The 19592-nt window shown below is 49.9% G+C and overlaps 1 protein-coding gene across 1 annotated transcript in view; it reads left to right on the plus strand.

Moving 5' to 3' along the window:
* Nucleotides 1-17536, plus strand: part of NOTCH1 (notch receptor 1) — a 98742-nt gene extending 81206 nt beyond the window's left edge. Inside the window, 12 exon segments of the mRNA XM_048512189.1 lie at nucleotides 429-686; nucleotides 876-988; nucleotides 2447-3015; nucleotides 3660-4073; nucleotides 4663-4811; nucleotides 6430-6646; nucleotides 7824-7914; nucleotides 8646-8811; nucleotides 9029-9324; nucleotides 12731-12878; nucleotides 12965-13062; nucleotides 13576-17536. Coding sequence (XP_048368146.1) covers nucleotides 429-686; nucleotides 876-988; nucleotides 2447-3015; nucleotides 3660-4073; nucleotides 4663-4811; nucleotides 6430-6646; nucleotides 7824-7914; nucleotides 8646-8811; nucleotides 9029-9324; nucleotides 12731-12878; nucleotides 12965-13062; nucleotides 13576-15000 — 3944 coding nt within the window. The 3' untranslated portion in view covers nucleotides 15001-17536.
* Nucleotides 17537-19592: the final 2056 nt, after the last annotated feature.

Consider the following 19592-nt stretch of genomic DNA (forward strand, 5'->3'; position numbering starts at 1 on the left):
AATAAATTATGTGCGGCAAGCAAGGAGGTGTCTGTTCAGTTGTGCGTGGCTTTGCCCTTTGCTGGTTTCCTAGATGCAGTCATGTGATCCAGGGGAGATGCCGCCAAGCATCTAGCAAACAGGAAGGGAAGGATGTGGGCAGTCATAGAATCATAGAGTTGGAAAACAATGGTCTCTGCCATCCCTGCTGTCACTTTTAGCCCTGTGCAGATGCGAGGAGGATTGTTCTGTGTTGGGGCCGGGCAGCTCCCCCTTTGCTCGTTGACCTTTGCTGGTCCAATCAGGGACACTCTGGGCTGCCCCACTGCGAATCTGGCTGATAGGGAAGGCTGGTGACACAGGTGTGTCCTGAAAGCAGAACCCTTTCTCTCGAAAAGTGTGGGGGCCCCCCCTTGGTCACCTGTGCTGCTCTTGGTCTCTGTCCTCAGGGGTGCACTGTGAAATCAACGTGGATGATTGCAGCCCCTTCTTTGATGCCCACACCTTGGCGCCCAAGTGCTTCAACAATGGGAAATGTGTGGATAAGGTCGGCAGCTACACCTGCATTTGCTCACCGGGCTTTGTAGGAGAGCGCTGCGAGGGGGACGTGAACGAGTGCCTCTCCAACCCATGTGACCAACGCGGGACCCAGAACTGCGTGCAGCGCATCAACGACTACATCTGCGAGTGCCGCCCGGGCTATTTGGGTGAGCAGCACTGCCCACACAGTCTGTGCCGAGCATTTCCCTGGCTGCTCATAGAAGACACAGGCGTTTGTAAGCCCCCCTGTGAATGCCACTCGGCTGAGTGCAACATAGGAGGCTGCATAGACTGCAGCTCAGGGGATGCCCATGTATGGTCAGTCTTACACGGCTGCTTTCCATATCCCCTTGCAGGACGGCACTGTGAGAGCGTGTTGGATGGCTGTCGAAATGAGCCCTGCAGTAACGGAGGGACGTGCGCAGTTGCCAGCAACACTCAGCACGGCTACATTTGCAGATGCCCCCCAGTGAGTAGCAAGTTCCTGTATTTAGGGGCAGGGTGGGGGGAGGGTCAAGGAAGGAAGGCAGGTAGGTAGGAGGCTGCATTCAGGTACGAAAAACGAATGGATAAGAGAGACTTATCTTGGCACCACTATGTGAAAAGAGGATCTGGGGGTCTTAATAGACAAGACACCAAACACAAGTCAATAGCGTGATGCGGTAACTGAAAAGGCCAATGTGATTTTTGGGCTGTGTCAGTAGAAGTAAATTGTCCAGATCATGTGAAGTGATGGGATCGCTTTGCTCTGGTTAGACCTCACCAAGAGTACTGTGTTCAGTTGTGGGCACCACAGTTTAAGAATAATGTAGAAAATCTGTCACCTGCCCAGAGAAGGGCAGTGAAGATGTGGGGGGGTCTGGAGACCAAGTCCTGTAAGGTTGAAGGAACTTGGTACGCCTAGCCAGGAGAAGAGAAGACTGAGAGGTGGTGTGATAACCTTCTTCAGAGACACAAAGGGCTGTCAGACAGAGCAAGGTGCAGAGTTGTCTTCTGTGTGCCCTTGAACCAAGCGACTGAAATTAAATCAGAAGAGTTGTGATCTAATCACTGGAAAGGACTTCTGAACAGATAGAGCAGCTCCTCAGTGGAACCGGCTTCTTCGGGAGGTGGGAGGGTCTCTCTCCTTCTTTGGAGGATTTTAAGCAGGGGCTCGATGGCCACCTGCGAATTTAGGCAGGTGGTGAGTGAGAAGACTGAAATGAACGGGCCAGTGCTTGGCTCTCATGGTCATTCCTTACAGGCACAGGATAATGCTGATCGCCACTTTGGGGTCAGGAAGGAGTTTTCCAATGGGCCAGATTGGCCAGGGATCCTGGAAACCGGGGGGGGGGGGGGTTGACCATGGGATGGAGCAGGGGGTTAAGTTTTGTCAGGCTGCCCTGTCACTTTTAGCGCTGTGGAGCTGCAAGGAGGGTTCCTTTGTGTTGGGGCCGGGCGGCTGGCTGCCCTTTGCCTGCCCCCCTCCCCTGCACCTGCTGCTTGGTGCTCAGTCTCAGCCAGTGTCTCTGGGTCTGGAAAGGCAGGGCCTTCAATACTGCACACCGGTGGCCCCCATCCTGGCACTGATCCTTCTCCCCTGGAATGGGGGCTGCAGGGGGGTGGCTGAAGAGAGGGTCCCAGGTTCAGGCACTGGCGAGCTGCTGCCCGTCTGAGTGGGCCATGCGGACACTGGCTGACCGATGGTCTGGCTCCGTGGAAAGCACCTCCCTGTTTCCTTGTGTCCGTAGCCCTGCCTCAGTGATCCAAGAAGGCAGCCGGGCAGCGCTGCCTTCCAGGTCAGAGGATGGGTGAGCAGGTGGGTCCCGCTTTGTTCAGTCCAGCTGGACTCCACTGGGTGGCTCCTCTGGCCAGACTGCCAGGCAAGGTAATCTGACCCCTCTGGGCGGGTTCTGTTCTCATCTTCTTCTTCTTCTTCTGTCCTCAGGGCTTTGAAGGGGCTACTTGTGAAAATGACTCACACAGCTGTGGGGCCCTCCGCTGCCTGAATGGCGGCACCTGCGTGTCCCCCTCCAAGGGCTCCAAGTGCGCGTGTGCGCTGGGCTTCACGGGCCCTATGTGCCAGTTCCCCCCCAACAGCCCTTGCCACTCGAGCCCCTGCTACAACGGGGGGACGTGTCAGTTTGCCAAAGAGCCACCCCATTATCGGTGCCATTGCCCTGTCAACTTCAATGGGCTCAACTGTCACATCCTGGACTTTGACTTTCCTGGGGGCAAAGGTCAGGACATCCCTCCCACCTCCTTCGAGGAGAAATGTGAGATCCCGGGGTGTGCCGGCCAAGCGGGCGACAAGTACTGCGACACCAAGTGCAACAACCACGCCTGCGGCTGGGACGGAGGGGACTGCTCACTCAACTTCAATGACCCCTGGAAGAACTGCTCCCAGTCCCTCCAGTGCTGGAAGTACTTCAACGATGGGAAGTGTGATGCCCAGTGCAACAACACCGGCTGCCTCTACGACGGCTTTGACTGCCAGAAGGTGGAAGGACAGTGCAAGTAAGCCTGCAGGCCCCCTGCGTCTCAGCTGAGACGGGCGGGAACAGGCATGTGGCATGTGGGGGGAACAGGGGTCATCCACAATGGCCTAAAGGAGGCTTCCTGGGAGCTCAGAACCCCACTCGCTTGCTGCCTCTGCCACAGCCTCTTCATGGGTCCTTGGGCAAGCTGCTCGCTGTCTCAGCCTCACCCTCCTGTTTGCAATATGGGGATAAAAGTGCTGACCTACCTTACAGGGCTGATGGAAGCCACTGCAGATGCTTTGGGGTGTTCAGAAAGGGTCCCTCGAGTGCTTTCCAGGGCTTCCCAGTGTGAACACAGGTCATGGGTTTGCACATGTCCCTGAAAGGCTCTTCCCCAGTGGCGTGTGACAGAAAGGTTATGTGTTTCCTCCGGGAAGCAGGGGCTGTGGAGTAGAGCACTGGCCATGGTGCTGCGGCACATCCTCACAGTTTGCCTCTGTGCAGAGCAAAGGCCTTGCTGATGTGCCTGCAGTGTGGCAGAGGGCACCCAGATGCCAGCTGAGCCTTCCACGTCTTTGCTGGCCTTCCATAAGCTGCGTGAAACAGCTTTGTGAGCTGTGCTCGGCGGACATGGGTGGAATGAGGTGTGACCGACTTCTCTTTTCCTTCCCACGTGTCTAGTCCTCTGTATGACCAGTACTGCAAGGACCATTTCTCGGACGGCCACTGTGACCAGGGCTGCAACAATGCGGAGTGTGAATGGGATGGCCTGGACTGTGCCAACAACATGCCCGAGAAGCTGGCCGACGGCATCCTGGTGGTGGTGGTTCTGACTACGCCGGAGAACCTGAAAAACAACTCCTTCAACTTCCTGCGGGAGCTGAGTCGCGTCCTGCACACCAATGTGGTCTTCAAAAGGGATGCCAAAGGGGAGTACATGATCTTCCCCTACTATGGAAACCCGGAAGAGCTGAAGAAGCATCACATTAGACGGTCGGCGGAGAACTGGTTGGACGTGTCCAGTGCAGTCTTCCAAGTGAAGACCTCCCTCTACTCCAGGGTCACTCGAGAGTTGGACCAGCTGGACATCTACGGGTGAGGGCAGCGGCCATGTTGGATTGGCAGCCAGCTTCTAATAGGGCAAAGGTGGAAGGGCCATGCCTCTTTCACAGAGATTCTCCTTTTCTCTTTGTGCTCCTTGACTGCCTGCCTGCATTTGCCCCCTGGGGGCAGGGGCATGGAAAGGGGCCGGGAAGAGAGCACGGCCAATCAAGTGTCTGAAAGAGGCTGGTAAATGGTCACTCTGCTGGGATAACAGTTGCTTCAGTTGCAAGACTGGCTCATTTTTCCTTACATTAGATCAGTCTGCCACACTTGAGTAACAGAGACTCATGCAGGTCCGTGAGCCAGCACATGGTTTTCTGGGTGCTGGCTAGTAAATTTTAAGGACTTGTTTGCAAAGCCTCTAGCTGAGCTAGGAGATTGGAGAACCCCGAGACAATCATAACATTTTCTTATTTATTTGTTTAAAATCTTTGTATGCCACCCACTGGTTGCCAACTCCAGGGCTGCCAATGGGAGTCAGAGTGTGGTTTGGGGGTGGTTGATTTAGTCTGCTGCAAGATCTCCTCCTGTCACTCAGACTGTTGCTTCTTGCCTTCCCTTGTCCTTCCAAAAATGGCAGCTCCATTGTCCACTTGGAGATTGACAACCGCCAGTGCATCCAGTCCTCCTCTCAGTGTTTCCAAAGCACCACTGATGTTGCTGCCTTCCTTGGTGCCCTGGCTTCTCTTGGCAACTTGGACATCCCTTACAAAATTGAGGCTGTTAAAAGTAAGTCCAGCACGTGAGTGTTCTTGATTTCATATATTTGTAGCCTGTACCACTCTCCAGTGAAATTGCTGAAGGTAGCTTATGTAATTATAGAAGTAGAAATAGGGGGGAAAGTCAAAACCAGTCAAGAGAAGGAATTTCGCGTTTAAACTGCAGTTACTGTCAACTGCATGACCAGCCACAGAAGCAGCAGGGCACACACGGCAGCCGTGCAGGCCCAGAAAAAGAACCAGGTCATTTCTGTGGGATCGATAACAGCTTCCACACCAGGCCTAAAGTGCAGGTGGTTCAGTGCCAGGCAGACCACTGTGGGGAGTGAAGTATTCAGAGCTGAATACGTGGAGGTGCCATCACAGGAAGTCAGATCTTTAGCCAGCCAAGGGCAACCTGGCTGCCTCTAACTGGCAGTAGCTCCCCCGGATCGCCAGTAGAGAAAAATCCCTCCCCAGGACCTGCTACCGGAGCCTTTTGACAGGAAATGTCAGGGACTGGCCCTGACGCATTTGCCATGCAGCTGTGATGGTGGAGACATGCAGCCGAGGGCAGCTGATAGGCAGGAGGGCTTCACGCCCAGACCACTTGGAGCTTCCTCTAAATTTCCTGAGCCTGGAAGGGAGCAGCTGAGAGTCTTTGTATTAACAGTCCTGGGCATTAAGTGGAAGGTGATACACAGGGGTTGTTGTTTTGTGTTTTTGACTTACGACAGCCCCATGGGGCTTTAAGGCCAGAGGTGGTTTGCCACAGCCTGCCTGTGCACAGCAACCCTGGACTTCCTTGGGCAGCTCCCATCCAAATACTAACCAAGGCCAACCCTGCCTAGCTTCCAAAATCTCACAAGTTGAGCTGGACTTGAGCCACTTGGTCAGGGCACACAAAATACAGGGTCAGTTGAAGTCGAAGTGGTCAGCTTAGGCTAGTCCTAGTCACAAGATTTGAAAAGGAGAATGTCCTAAAAATAGTTCAAACTCTGCATGTCGTGGCATTCTGGTAGGCAAATCTGGGGGGTGAGTCTTAGCCAATCAGATTTGCTTGGTCCTGTTTGTGTACAGTAGAATCAAGCTGAATAATTGGCGGCCTTTTTAAAGAAAGAAGTAAACATCCCTTGGTTCATAAAAATATTTTTTTCTTCTTTGCTTTTAAAAGTTTTGCCTCACCCAGAGCTTTTTTCTGAACCATTCCTGCTGGGGAAAAGAGGAAAGAGAAGGCCCTCCCTCTCCAAGTTCTCCCAATCGATCTGTGAAAGGCAAACTGTTGAAGTTTGCATCTTCCAAATCCCCCCTCAATCCTTCCGACTTAACCGCTCAATGTGAATGCAATGATTTTGAAGTTTGTTAATCCTTTTCCCCTTAAAGGAGAAAGGGAGGGAAGCTGTCTTCCCCAGTGCAGCGGCGCAACCTGCCAAGAGTTTGCAATTCTGATGGACTGCAGAGAAAATTACCTTTTTTTTTTTCCAGGAGAGCTTTGGAGGAGTTGGGGTGGGTGGGGGGTGGTGGCGAATTAGATAAGCCAGAAAGACCATTATTAACTAATTTTGCTTCATTTTGTTTCTGTCTCTGGCTTGATATGCAGCTTAACTCTCTGTGCTCCATTTGCACCTTGCTTCTGTTTTGTTTTGCAGGTGAAATTGCCGATCCCCCGGGGAGTACTCCGTGGTATCCCATGTACGTGGTCGTGTCTGCTCTCGTTCTCCTGGTCATCGTTGGCGTTGGAGTATTAGCATCTCGCAAGCGGCGAAGAGAGCATGGACAGCTCTGGTTTCCCGAGGGCTTCAAAGTGACAGAGTCAAGCAAGAAGAAACGACGGGAACCCCTTGGGGAGGATTCTGTGGGGCTGAAGTAAGTGACCCCTTCGTTTACTCTTGTTAAAGGCCACAGAGCGCAACCCTCTACCGGGGGTGGGGATGCTTTTATTTCCACTGGGTATATATGTAGTGTGAGATCAATTTAATTTAAGCACTTTATTGTGAATAAGAATTTTGAATTGTATTGCACTCTGCCTGCAAGCAGCTCGGGGCCACATTTCTTTCTCTTTTATCTTTATAACCGCCCTGTGGGTAGGTTGGGAGCCAGTGACTGGCCTCAGAGCCCCAGTGCCCTTGCTGGTTTCCAGCACTCTTGTTCTCAATTCCTTGCCACTCAATAGATCTTTCCTGTACAAAGTACATAACAGGAAGGCTAAGGCGTGCATGTGGAGAAAGAGAGGGTGAGGGTAGTGGTTCTTCTGTGTCTGGTTTCTGTGTGTATTTTTGGAGACAGTTTCAAGTTTGTTGAGATATCCCCTGAGATCTGGGTTGGGTGGGACCTCCTGTGCTGCTTGATTTGGGGGGTCCTCCACCTTTCCAAACACATGTTCCATCTCAGCCTAAAACATGGGGCACATTTTACACTTTTTCATTCTCGCTTTCTCAGTCGTTGGGCGGAAGAGGGAACTCTGGGAGGTGCCGCTGGTTTCACCGTTGTAAGAGAATCTGCCCCGACAGAATTCCCTCTTCTCCACAGTATTCCAGCGGCCTCCTTTGCCTCTCACTTTCCTCCTCCTCCTCAGTATTATGTTCTCTGTCTGGTGAACCTGGAAGCTGGAAACGTGGACAGATGTAGCTCTGCTTTAGAGTGCCTCCTTTCCTATCAAGATCTCTGATGCTTTTGTGTAGTTCATGTTTTTTTGGAGGAGATACATGATGTAGGAAGTACATAGCTTCTTTTATGGATAGCAAAAAAAGACAAATGCCTACCTGATCTGTTGTCTACTTAATGAGGGCCTTGGATCTTCACTTTTCTCCCCATCCCACATTCCGAAGTCTCTGCACTTCAGCTGTCCTTCGATCAAAGGCATCTGAGCTGATGGTCATTGCGGGTGTAGTACACACAGAAATGCAGGTGATGGGGAGATTTTGAAAAACCAACAGTCTTTAAATTTCTCATCTGACTTTGTTGACAAAGACCATAGTTCACTCCATGGCTTTTCTCACAGTGGCTTTCATTCCCATGCTTCTTTTTTTATGCTTTTACAAAGACCCTTGAAGCCCATGTCTAATGGAACTCTGATGGACGACAACCAGAATGAATGGGGCGATGAAGAGACATTAGACACCAAGAAGTTCAGGGTAAGCTAGTGGAAGAATTTTGCATTGTTTTCTGGTCCACGTGTGAAGGAAGAGACATGCCAGCAGTTGCCCATCTGGTCTGGTCGGTGGTCAGACATCACCAGGTGCTGGTGGTTTCTGCTCCTCCAGACTTGGGGAATAGGGACAAATGCCAGGGACTTCAAGGCTGATGTTCCAGCATGTAGCCCTGGACTCTGAGGTGGCTCTTGTGAATCCACTCTGTGAATAGTGAAGCTTTTCCCCAGGGCAAGTGGTGGCCCCAGAAGGTACTTCACAACTGTGGAAAGTTAGGGTGGATGCAGTGTTTCATGACCAGACACTCTGGGGACTTTGGAGCAAAGGGGACGAGGGCTGGGTGAGAAGCCGTTAGTCAGGAACTGCCAGTTGCCTGGCTTTGCCATCTCTGCTCAGCTGTCAACCTGCATGTTGTGGAATTCAGTGTTGTGAGAAGGGTGGATTTAAAAAAAGAGTTTCTCAGCCTCATAGCTTGATCCTCCTGCTCCCAGTCTCAGGCTTACTGGCCAGACAATTTCCCCAGAACTGCAGAATGAAAACCTGACTACGCAGAATGTACCCAACACTGTGGGCTTTCTGGTTACAACAGCTGCAGTTTTGTGTTTGATCCTGTTCTTCCTTGAGCAAGGCGCATGCAAGCAGGTTTCCCCTCAGCCAGGTGCATGGCTGTGCCACAGTTCCCTGTGGCATCATTTTCCTTTTGATTCCTTGTCCAGGTGGAGGAGCAGGCTATGCTGCCAGACATGGATGACCATACAGACCACAGGCAGTGGACACAGCAGCATTTGGATGCAGCTGACCTGCGCATTTCCTCCATGGCTCCCACCCCTCCACAGGGTGAAATCGATGCCGATTGCATGGATGTCAACGTTCGAGGACCAGGTAGAGAGGAACCCAGCCCGTTTTTCATTGATTTTGTCATAGGAGGACAATGGAGATCCTTTCTGTGTGAACAATCATGTCTTCGTGAGTAGGGAGAGTGATATCGTGATTCCTAAGAATAAATCTATCGGCAGGAGAGAAGTGTGTTGGTGGATGCGAGTGTTCTAGGCTGTATGAGGGAGGCTGTGCTTCTGACGGGGTCCCCCTGCCTTTTCAGATGGATTCACTCCTTTGATGATTGCCTCGTGCAGCGGAGGAGGGCTGGAAACCGGCAACAGCGAGGAGGAGGAAGATGCCCCTGCGGTCATTTCAGATTTCATTTACCAGGGGGCCAGCTTGCACAATCAGACAGACCGCACAGGAGAGACGGCACTCCACCTGGCTGCCCGTTACTCCCGCTCGGATGCTGCCAAGAGGCTTCTGGAAGCTAGTGCTGATGCCAACATCCAGGATCACATGGGCAAGACACCTCTCCATGCTGCTGTGTCGGCAGATGCTCAGGGCGTCTTCCAGGTAAGAACAGCTCAGTTCTCCCAGGTCTTGGAGTCGGGGGGTGGGGGCTGGGCCTCCTGCCCTTCCACACCAACACTGTGCTGACTGGCTTAGCCTTCCCGTTGTGCACCCTGTTGTGCACTCCAGTCTTGGCTATGCTGAGTCAAAAGCTCTCAGGATTCCAGCAAACAGAGAGGGGTCTCACAGCAGGGGACACCGTGTCTGGAAATGTGGACTTTCTTCTTTTCGTACCATGTAACCTTGCCATAAACTGTCAGAGTGGTGTACAAAAGTGTAACCCTCCCCCAAGTATAAAAAAGACAAACAAGACCAGCAGATCAAGACAAAACGGCCTGTAGCAGCAAACATGCCTACCTAAAATGTCAAATGTTAATCAGTTTTCTTAGGGGGACCCTGGGCCCATGCTCTATGGGGCTCCAAAGGTTTGGGTTGAGGAGGCCCTGATCACTAGATACAAGGCGGCCTGGCCTGCAGCTGGACCAGAAGCCAGCAGGGGAGTCAGTGGCTTGGCCAGATTATTCCAGGTGGGTTCTTGCTTGCCAGTTGTCCGCAACTGACCTGGAAGTATTATGGAGGGTTTGTGACCAATCAGAGGGCAGGAGATTCAGCAATACTAGTGAAAGTAGCACGTGCCAGTCTGCCATTTTGACAAAGACTTTGGTTCCGCATCCAAATAATCTGATATCAGGGGGTTGATGTTGGCATTGGGATAAAATGCTGTCTGGGCTTTTCAAAAGACCTTCCTTTTGTGTCCAGGATTAACTCTTGCTTTTGCAGAGCTTGGTTTGCCCTCTTTCTGTTTCACGTTAAGTTGCCCTAAGGAGGGGAACTGACATTTCCTTAGTTGCATGGTTTATCTCAGCAGGGTGGGGAAGATCTTTTTTTAGAAGATCCCCTTCTTTCTTCACAATATATACAGTGGGAGGAAGAGGCAACAGGACTTTCAAGGACACCACGACCTCATGGCTTCATGCATACATTGTTCTGATATATAGGCCGCCGGTCACCTCTGCAGAAGGGGAGCATTCTCGCAGGCCACCAGTTCTTTTGTTTCCACTGAAGACCAGCATGTACAGCATAAGAACATAAGAACATAAGAACAAGCCAGCTGGATCAGACCAAAGTCCATCTAGTCCAGCTCTCTGCTACTTGCAGTGGCCCACCAGGTGCCTTTGGGAGCTCACATGTAGGATGAGAACGCAATGGCCTTCTGCGGCTGTTGCTCCCGATCACCTGGTCTGTTAAGGCATTTGCAATCTCAGATCAAAGAGGATCAAGATTGGTAGCCATAAATCAACTTCTCCTCCATAAATCTGTCCAAGCCCCTTTTAAAGCTATCCAGGTTAGTGGCCATCACCACCTCCTGTGGCAGCATATTCCAAACACCAATCACACATTGCGTGAAGAAGTGTTTCCTTTTATTAGTCCTAATTCTTCCCCCCAGCATTTTCAATGAATGCCCCCTGGTTCTAGTATTGTGAGAAAGAGAGAAAAATTTATCTCTGTCAACATTTTCTACCCCATGCATAATTTTGTAGACTTCAATCATATCCCCCCTCAGCCGCCTCCTCTCCAAACTAAGGAGTCCCAAATGCTGCAGCCTCTCCTCATAGGGAAGGTGCTCCAGTCCCTCAATCATCCTTGTTGCCCTTCTCTGCACTTTTTCTATCTCCTCAATATCCTTTTTGAGATGCGGCGACCAGAACTGGACACAGTACTCCAAGTGCGGTCGCACCACTGCTTTATATACGGGCATGACAATCTTTGCAGTTTTATTATCAATTCCTTTTCTAATGATCCCCAGCATAGAGTTTGCCTTTTTCACAGCTGCCATGCATTGAGTTGACATTCCCATGGAACTATCAACTAAGACGCCTAAATCCCTTTCCTGGTCTGTGACTGATAGCACTGACCCCTGTAGCGTGTATGTGAAGTTTGGATTTTTTGCCCCTATATGCATCACTTTACATTTAGCTACATTGAACTGCATTTGCCATTTCTGAGCCCACTCACCTAATTTATCAAGGTCCACTTGGAGCTCTTCGCAATCCTTTGTGGTTCTCACCACCCTACATAATTTGGTATCATCTGCAAACTTGGCCACCACGCTACCCACCCCTACTTCCAGGTCATTTATGAATAGGTTAAAGAGCACTGGTCCCAAAACGGATCCTTGGGGGACACCACTCCCTACATCTCTCCATTGTGAGAACTTCCCATTTACACCCACTCTTTGTTTCCTGTTTCTCAACCAGTTTTTAATCCATAGGAGGACTTCCCCTCTTATTCCTTCATTGCTGAGTTTTCTCAACAGTCTCTGGTGAGGAACTTTGTCAAAAGCCTTTTGGAAATCCAAGTAGACAATGTCCACCGGTTCACCCCTGTCCACATGCCTGTTTACACCCTCAAAGAACTCTAGTAAGTTTGTAAGACAGGATTTGCCTCTGCAAAAGCCATGCTGACTCTTTCTCAGCAGGTCTTGCTTTTCTACATGTTTTATAATTTTATCTTTAATGATAGATTCTACTAATTTACTAGGAACAGATGTCAAACTGACTGGCCTGTAATTTCCCGGGTCCCCCCTAGATCCTTTCTTAAAGATTGGTGTGACATTGGCCATCTTCCAGTCTTCAGGGATGGAGCCTGATTTCAGGGATAAGTTGCATATTAAAGTGAGAAGATCAGCAATTTCATGCTTGAGCTCTTTAAGAACTCTTGGGTGAATGCAATCTGGGCCAGGGGATTTGGTAACATTTAGTTTATCAATGGCTGCCAGAACTTCTTCCTTGTCTACCACTATCTTTGCTAGTTCCTCGGATTCGCCTCCTAAGAAGCTTAGTTCAGGTGCAGGAATGTTCCTCACCTCCTCTTGGGTGAAGACAGATGCAAAGAATTCATTCAGCTTCTCTGCAATCTCCCTGCCATCTTTTAGCACACCCTTTGTTCCTTTGTCATCTGCAGCTGCACGATCCTTTCAGTTCACATTTACTAGGCACTAGGAGATTAATTTTTGTGCTTTGGCTGAAGCAGCCTTCACATCTATATCTTTTTCCATCACGGGCTTTGGATACTGTGCTGCAAAGGCTCATGGTCTGAACCAGTGGGAAGTGACAAGTAAAGAGAACAGGGATTTCCCCCCCACCTAGTGAATTCTCTTTCTGTTTGTTTGCCTGACAGTGCTCCAGAGGCTAACCAGCTGGTGGGAACAGTTTGCTTAGACTAGTTGGGGGTTGCTCTTTTCCGCAGAGTAATTTTCTGTTTATTATGTCATCCCTGGTCGAGGACTGTCAGCAGAACAAGCAGAAGTAGAATACATTAGGTAAACAAATTCTCCAGTCCCCTGTCTCAGTCCAGAACAGGATAGCAAATAGATGAGAGACTACTTTCCCTTCTCTTCCTGGGACAGATTCTGATACGGAACAGGGCCACCGACCTGGATGCACGCATGCATGATGGGACAACACCTTTGATTTTGGCTGCCCGCCTGGCTGTAGAAGGCATGCTAGAGGATCTCATCAGCTGCCATGCAGACGTCAACGCGGTGGATGATCTAGGTATTGGCATCATTAAGGAGTGGAGCGGATTCCAGAAAGGGGGGCTCCTCCAGCATTTTCCTTCACGCATTTCTCTTTGTCCACAGGAAAGTCTGCTCTGCACTGGGCGGCAGCTGTGAATAATGTGGAAGCTGCAATTGTGTTGCTGAAAAACGGGGCTAATAAAGACATGCAGAACAACAAGGTAGGGTTCAGCCATGAATTGGGCCACATAGCAGAAGTTCCTCTAGGAGGACGGGGGGAGACAGTTAGTAGCAGCGTCTGTACCAAACTGATGCAGTTAAGGCTGATGGAACTGGAGCCATGGATCAATCCACTGTAGAGAGCTAAGGGCCTGGATCACACTATGCTGAGGATGAGACCCAGGTGCCCTGACTGTGGTTACCAGTCCAAGCCCAGCCAGCACAGACAGTGAGGAATGCCTGCTTATTGGGAACAAATGGTGCTGGGGATCACGGCAGTTCCACATCTGGTGTATTTTACTGGATGAATGTATTTCAAGCTATAATTTAGTCTGGTGATACTAACCAGAAACTTCATTTTGAATTCCTCAGAGACCTTCCCTTAAATTACAGAATCAGCTTGCAAAAGTAGCATATCTTCTTAATTACTTCCCCTTTCCCACCTTCATTGATGTCTGTCTCTAACCCTGCTGCTTTGAGAGGAGTTATTGAAGCCCTCTTCCCTCTGCTTCCAGGAGGAGACCCCTCTTTTCCTTGCAGCCAGAGAAGGGAGCTACGAAACAGCCAAGGTTCTCCTGGAGCACTTTGCCAACCGGGACATCACAGACCACATGGATCGCCTGCCGCGTGACATTGCCCAGGAGCGCATGCACCATGATATTGTGCGCCTACTGGATGAGTACAACCTAGTGCGGAGTCCACCTTTGCATAATGGGTCTCTGGGGGCTCCCACACTCTCTCCGCCCCTGTGCTCACCCAGCAGTTACATTGGCAACTTGAAACCTGCTCTCCAGAGTAAGAAGGCCAGGAAGCCGAGCACCAAGGGCCTCAGCTGTAATGGGAAAGAGTCCAAGGACATCAAGGCCCGCAGGAAAAAGTCACAGGATGGGAAAGGATGCCTGCTCGACAGCTCCAGTGTCCTCTCACCAGTGGACTCCTTGGAGTCTCCCCATGGGTACCTGTCAGACGTGGCCTCCCCTCCTTTAATGACTTCACCCTTCCAGCCATCTCCCTCCATGCCCCTCAACCATCTGCCTGGCATGCCTGATGCCCATATGACCATGAACCACCTGAATATGGCAGGCAAGCAAGACGTGCCCATGGGCACCAACCGAATGCAGGCTTTTGACGCGGTGCCCCCACGCCTCTCCCACTTGGTCTCCAGCCCAAATGCCATTATGAGCAGTGCGCCCTTAAGTTTCACCGTGAGTGGGGGTCCCAGCATGAATGGACAGTGTGATTGGCTGAACAGGTTGCAGAACAGCATGGTGCAGAACCAGTACAACCCCATGCGCAGCGGCATCCAGCAAGGGGCACACCAGCAGAACCAAGTGCTGCAGCACGGGCTGATGACCGCCTTGCACAGCGGCCTGCCCAACACCACCTTGTCCCAGATGATGAGCTATCAGGCCCTCCCCAACAGCCACCTCCCGGCCACCTCGCAGCCCCATTTGCGGCAGGCTCAGCAGCTGCCACAGATCCAGCCACAGCAAAACATGCAGCAGCAGCAGCAGCAGCAGCCCCAAAGTGCCCCCTCAACTGCTAGCACCCACATCAGCCAAAACTTCCTTGGGAACGAGCTGAGCCAGCCTGACATGCAGCAAGTGACCGGTGGCGCTTTGGCAATCCACCCCATTCTGCCTCCAGACACCCAGATCCTGGCCACTTCCCTGCCACCCGCCCTCACCCAGCCAATGACAACCACCCAGTTTCTCACCCCACCTTCTCAACACAGTTACTCCTCCCCATTGGACAACACTCCCAGTCACCAGCTGCAGGTGCCTGACCACCCTTTCTTGACACCTTCCCCGGAGTCGCCGGACCAGTGGTCAAGCTCGTCTCCTCACTCCAACCTATCCGATTGGTCAGAAGGCATCTCGAGTCCTCCTACCAGTATGCCATCATCACAAATGGGACACATCCCAGAAGCCTTCAAGTAAAGGGTGGAGGCTGGCAGGAGTGGAGGGTAATCTCAGAAATCTCCCAGCAAGAGCAACTTGGAGAGTTCTCTTCTGACAGAGATGCTCAGAGTTGGACTGCAGCAATCCTTTTTTAAAAAAAAATATTTTTACATACAAAGTAAAATGGAATGTTTAATTTTTTTTCTTTTTTAGTATTTATTTATGTACTTATTTTACATGAAAACACTGCCTTTTTATTTATATGTCCTGTTTTTGCTGGGCTCCAAGAAATATAACATCTGTTAATGTGTCTTAGAATTTTTTCCCTCTTTTAAAACTTATTGTATCTATTGTGTGTGTTTGTTGGGAAGGTTTTCTGCTATAAAGCTATAAGCAAAAGATTAATGTTCATAAAATGCCACTTATTTATTGATCAGCGGATGTTTTTATTGTTTTTTTAAATCCTGGAAAAGTCTGGGGTGGGGTAAAGAGGGAGAGTTGTTGCAAATGTTACCTGTTTAAGAAAAACTGATGAATTTGAACTGTTTTAATTTTTAAAAAGAATTCACTGAAAACTTTTTGTAGGCTGAGGTTGGGAATGTTTGGGTACCAGCTTTGCATTATTGTTGAAAGGTTTCAGTATTACAGAGCTGTGTGTACATTTTGTCTCCTTGCTAATAGCACATCTTGTTCTTTTATTTATTTTAAAATGCTGCCTATGATCAAAAAATCAGGATCGCAGGTTCTAAGCTACAAATGAAACCCAGGTGCTCCACCCCACCCCCTGCCAAAAGGACTTGTGCCCAAGCTTGTGGAATAAGGAAACCAGAAAAATTGTGGATTATTTTGTGCTGAAGAGGAACCTGGCTGGACTCTTGTTGTTTTTTAAAGGTGCTGCCTGAGATATCATGTTATTTTTAAATGCTGTGACTTTTTCAATGTGTTTTTGCGAACCACATTCTTTTTATGAAAGGATCAGGAAAATGCCAGTCGTAACAGCCAGATCTCCACTGTAAGCCACAGGGGGTTGGAAGGTGCCCACTATGGGAGGATGAGGCTGAAACCTGCTCTGATGACCTAACCCATTAAGAGTCAACCCGTGTTGGGTGCTGTTTCATGGCCGCAGTGTGGCATGAGGGAACATTACAGTCTGGCAAAGGGAGTAGGCCCTGTGTGGAGGGGCCAGCTGTGTTTTGGCCGTGTTCTAACTTCCTGTCAAACAGACAGTCTTCCTGCCCGCCCGCCCTCTCCCTCCCTCCCATGGGTTCCAGTTGGCCTGTGGGCTTCTTCCTCCTGTGCACAGGGAAGTTGCCAGGCTATGCCTGGGAATGGGAGAGATGGGATCCAGCCTTGCTAAATACATTATGACCAGTGGTGGGATTCGGCAGGTCCGCACCACTTTGGCAGAACCGGTTGTTTAAAATGGTGCTTGTGAACAGTTGTTAAATTATTTAAATCCCACCACCGGAACCAGTTGTTAAATTATTTGAATCCCACCACTGATTATGACAACTGGATGTGAACATTCAAACCAGAATGACTTGGGACCAGGTAGCCTCAAGGGCTGTGGTTCAGAGATAGCAAGGCCTTTGCAGCCTCTTGTGGCAGGGAGGATAAAAGAGGGCCTGTCCATCACTGCCAACTTCTCCCTTCCCCTTGGGCCCAAGTTCACTGCCCTAGGAAGAACAGCGTCCCAAGGGGCCATCACAGCCAAACAGAAGGAGCGGAGTTCACGGTTTTTAGATGTCATCTTCTACAGGAAGACTCTTCGTAGTTTTCAAGAATGGCATGTTGTGTTAACTGTAGAGTTATGCTCTTTTGGTGACCAGGTGAATTTTGGGGCGGGGGGGATTTTGTAAAAAAAAGAACTATATATATTTCGTAGAAGCCTATGGCAAAGCTAATGTTTTGTAAATAAGGGTTTTTAAGAAAAACAAGCGTGGATTTTGTTTCAAAAATCTAAGTGATTATGTCTAAAGTAACCATTGAGCTGGTTAGAGGTGTGGAAGAACTGCTAGAAGAGGTTGGGGCGGGGGGGGGGGGGCTTTGTGCCAATGAGAATGTGCATTCCTTCATAGCACTGGGGCTACTCCAGGAGAGTTTCTTGTGGATTGGGGGTCTGAAGTTCCAATTCCGTACGTCTTTGCTTCCAAAAATGCCCCACCTAGACATGCAGGAAACAGTCCCTGGAACCTGCATTAAGGAAGCAAGCAAAGCATCCTCGTTCAGGACTGTACAGACCGATATGGCTAAACTCTGTGGGAGGGGGGGTGGATGCACATCTTCCCCCTTTTTGCGGGGAGGGTCTCTCAAGCACCCACTTCTTAGGAAACACAGTGAAGTGCTACTGTCAGGGCATCCCTAAAGCAAGCGATAATTATACACTTTCTTGTATTAAATTGTTTATGTTTTATAAAATAGAGTGTAGTTATAAGTGGAGGTTGGTGATGGCAAAAAGCAACCTGTAATTAAAAAAAATATTTGCGCAAAACTGTAGTTTGCAAAATGATGTGTATTTTTTGGTTAACTGATTTGCAATAAATGATGCTGGAGGGCATCTAGAATTTTACTAAAAGCTGAATGTGGGCTTCTTTAATTTGTACAATCATAGCTGTTTCTGTATCTTTTTGGGTGGTCATGTGATGCAATTCCATAATCAGAATTATAGGTAGTACAAAATCATAAACGGGGGGAAAATATTACATGCTGACTCAGTGGCCAATTAACACTTTTCACGATTTCACCTACACTCAAGCACAGAGCTGAAAACAATCCATAATGATGAAAATGGCTCCCCAAATACCCAATGAAGCCTAGCTTATTAAAACCAAGGAAAAAACACAATAACTGGCAACTAAAACCATTAAAATCTTCAATACTACCAATAAAAGTGGTATTAAGTGAAAGCTAGTAGATTCCCTCACAAAATGAATGCCTGTGTGATGGACCAAAGGAGCAGGCAGAGGCAGAAAAGCATTAACTCCTCACAGAGCGTGAGAGTGTGAGTGACCAGGAGGGAGTGGGCAGAGTTTTAGGTGTACTTCGAGTTCAACTCAGAGGGAGCAGACATGTTTTAGTGTCTTGGAGAAACCTGTGATGCTGGCAGGAAAAGAGTATTAGGGAGAAAGAGATCCTACTCTGGCTAGGAAGGGAATTTACTACTAGGCAGAGAGGAATCCCTAGTGCAGGTTCTTAAAATGGAAGTAGTTTGTCTTCTGGACAGAGTAGGTAGAACTGAGGGAGTTGACTTAGAAGGTTTGTGTCAGAGAGGGACCATTCTCTAGTCCAGGGGTCTGCAACCTGCGGCTTCGGAGCCGCATGCGGCTCTTTCATCCTTGCACTGCAGCTCCTCATGGCTTGGGTCCTCTCAGCCTCCTTCGGAAAGTTGCCCTAAGGGTTAATGGGAAAGAGTCCCCGTTCCTAGAGAGGCATAGCCCGAGACAGCTATCCCAAGCCACTTCTGGCTTCCCTGTCCCAGCTGCCTGGTTGGCTGATGATGACGGGGCGGAGGCGGAGCACTGCTGGTGGATCCTGTGCCAAAGGGTGGGAAATGGGAGGGAGTTGCAGGAGCGCAGATTTTTAGCACAATCCTAACCTCAGTCTGTCCCCCTTGAATGGGGGGTTGGGGTCGACCCTGCTTTGGGTGGCCTCATTCTCCCCTCCCCGGGTCCTTCTTGGGGGGCGGGACCACATGGGGACCCCAGCAGCGCCACCTTGGGTTGCAGACCCCCCCCACCCCGGAGCTCCACTGTTGTGAGGGGGGAAGGGCAAGGAGATTGTAAGCCCCTTTGAGTCTCCTGCAGGAGAGAAAGGGGGGATATAAATCCAAACTCCTCTTCTTCTTCTCTTCTTCCTGGCGGATGGCAGCCTGGCGGAGTCCAGAGAAATACAATGTCGGGTTTTAAAGGAGTTATTACCTTCAGCCCTGCAAGGTTGCACTCATTGGGGCTGTTTGATGTGGGGGTGGGTGGGAATTGTTTGCTTCTGCATTGCCAAGGAGGGCAGGAGCACATGGGGAAAGCCTTGCACGTGGATCTTGGAAGGTTTACTTCAGAGTAAGCCAGTGGAGGGTAAGCTTGTAGATCGTGGAAGGAGGAAGGCCGAGATAATCCTCAGCTATGATTGTTGCGGGTTGCCAACTCCCGGTGGGCAAATCCCAGGACATTTGGGGGTAGATTCTCAGAAGCTGTGGCTTTTGGGACCAGGGCAGGGGCCACGCTCAGTGAGGAATATGGCTGTCGAGTCCACCCTCCATGGCAGACATTTTCTCAGGGGGGGAGAAGTTCAGCCCCCCACCCCGGAAGTTGACAACCCCATTAAAGGCACAAATTCCACCATCCAAGTGGAATTTGAGGGGTTCTTTTGGGAGGGGGCATAATCAGTGTCTTTCAACACAAGAAAAGAGAAATGTGTGAAACGGGGGTTCTAGTGCTGGTCATTTGAATCATGTACAAAACAACAGGCTTTTTACCCCCTCCCCCTTTTGCTTTGATGGGTAAAAATGGGCCCCAAAGAAGGGAACTTCTCCCTGCATGAGAATATATACAGTGTTATCTTCATTTTAGATGTCAAAAAGTATTTGTGGCTCCAACTGCTTTCCTTTCCATGGAAAACGGGTCCAAATGGCTCTT

Source organism: Sphaerodactylus townsendi, linkage group LG12 (genome assembly GCF_021028975.2).
Source record: "Sphaerodactylus townsendi isolate TG3544 linkage group LG12, MPM_Stown_v2.3, whole genome shotgun sequence".
Classification (NCBI taxonomy): domain Eukaryota; kingdom Metazoa; phylum Chordata; class Lepidosauria; order Squamata; family Sphaerodactylidae; genus Sphaerodactylus; species Sphaerodactylus townsendi.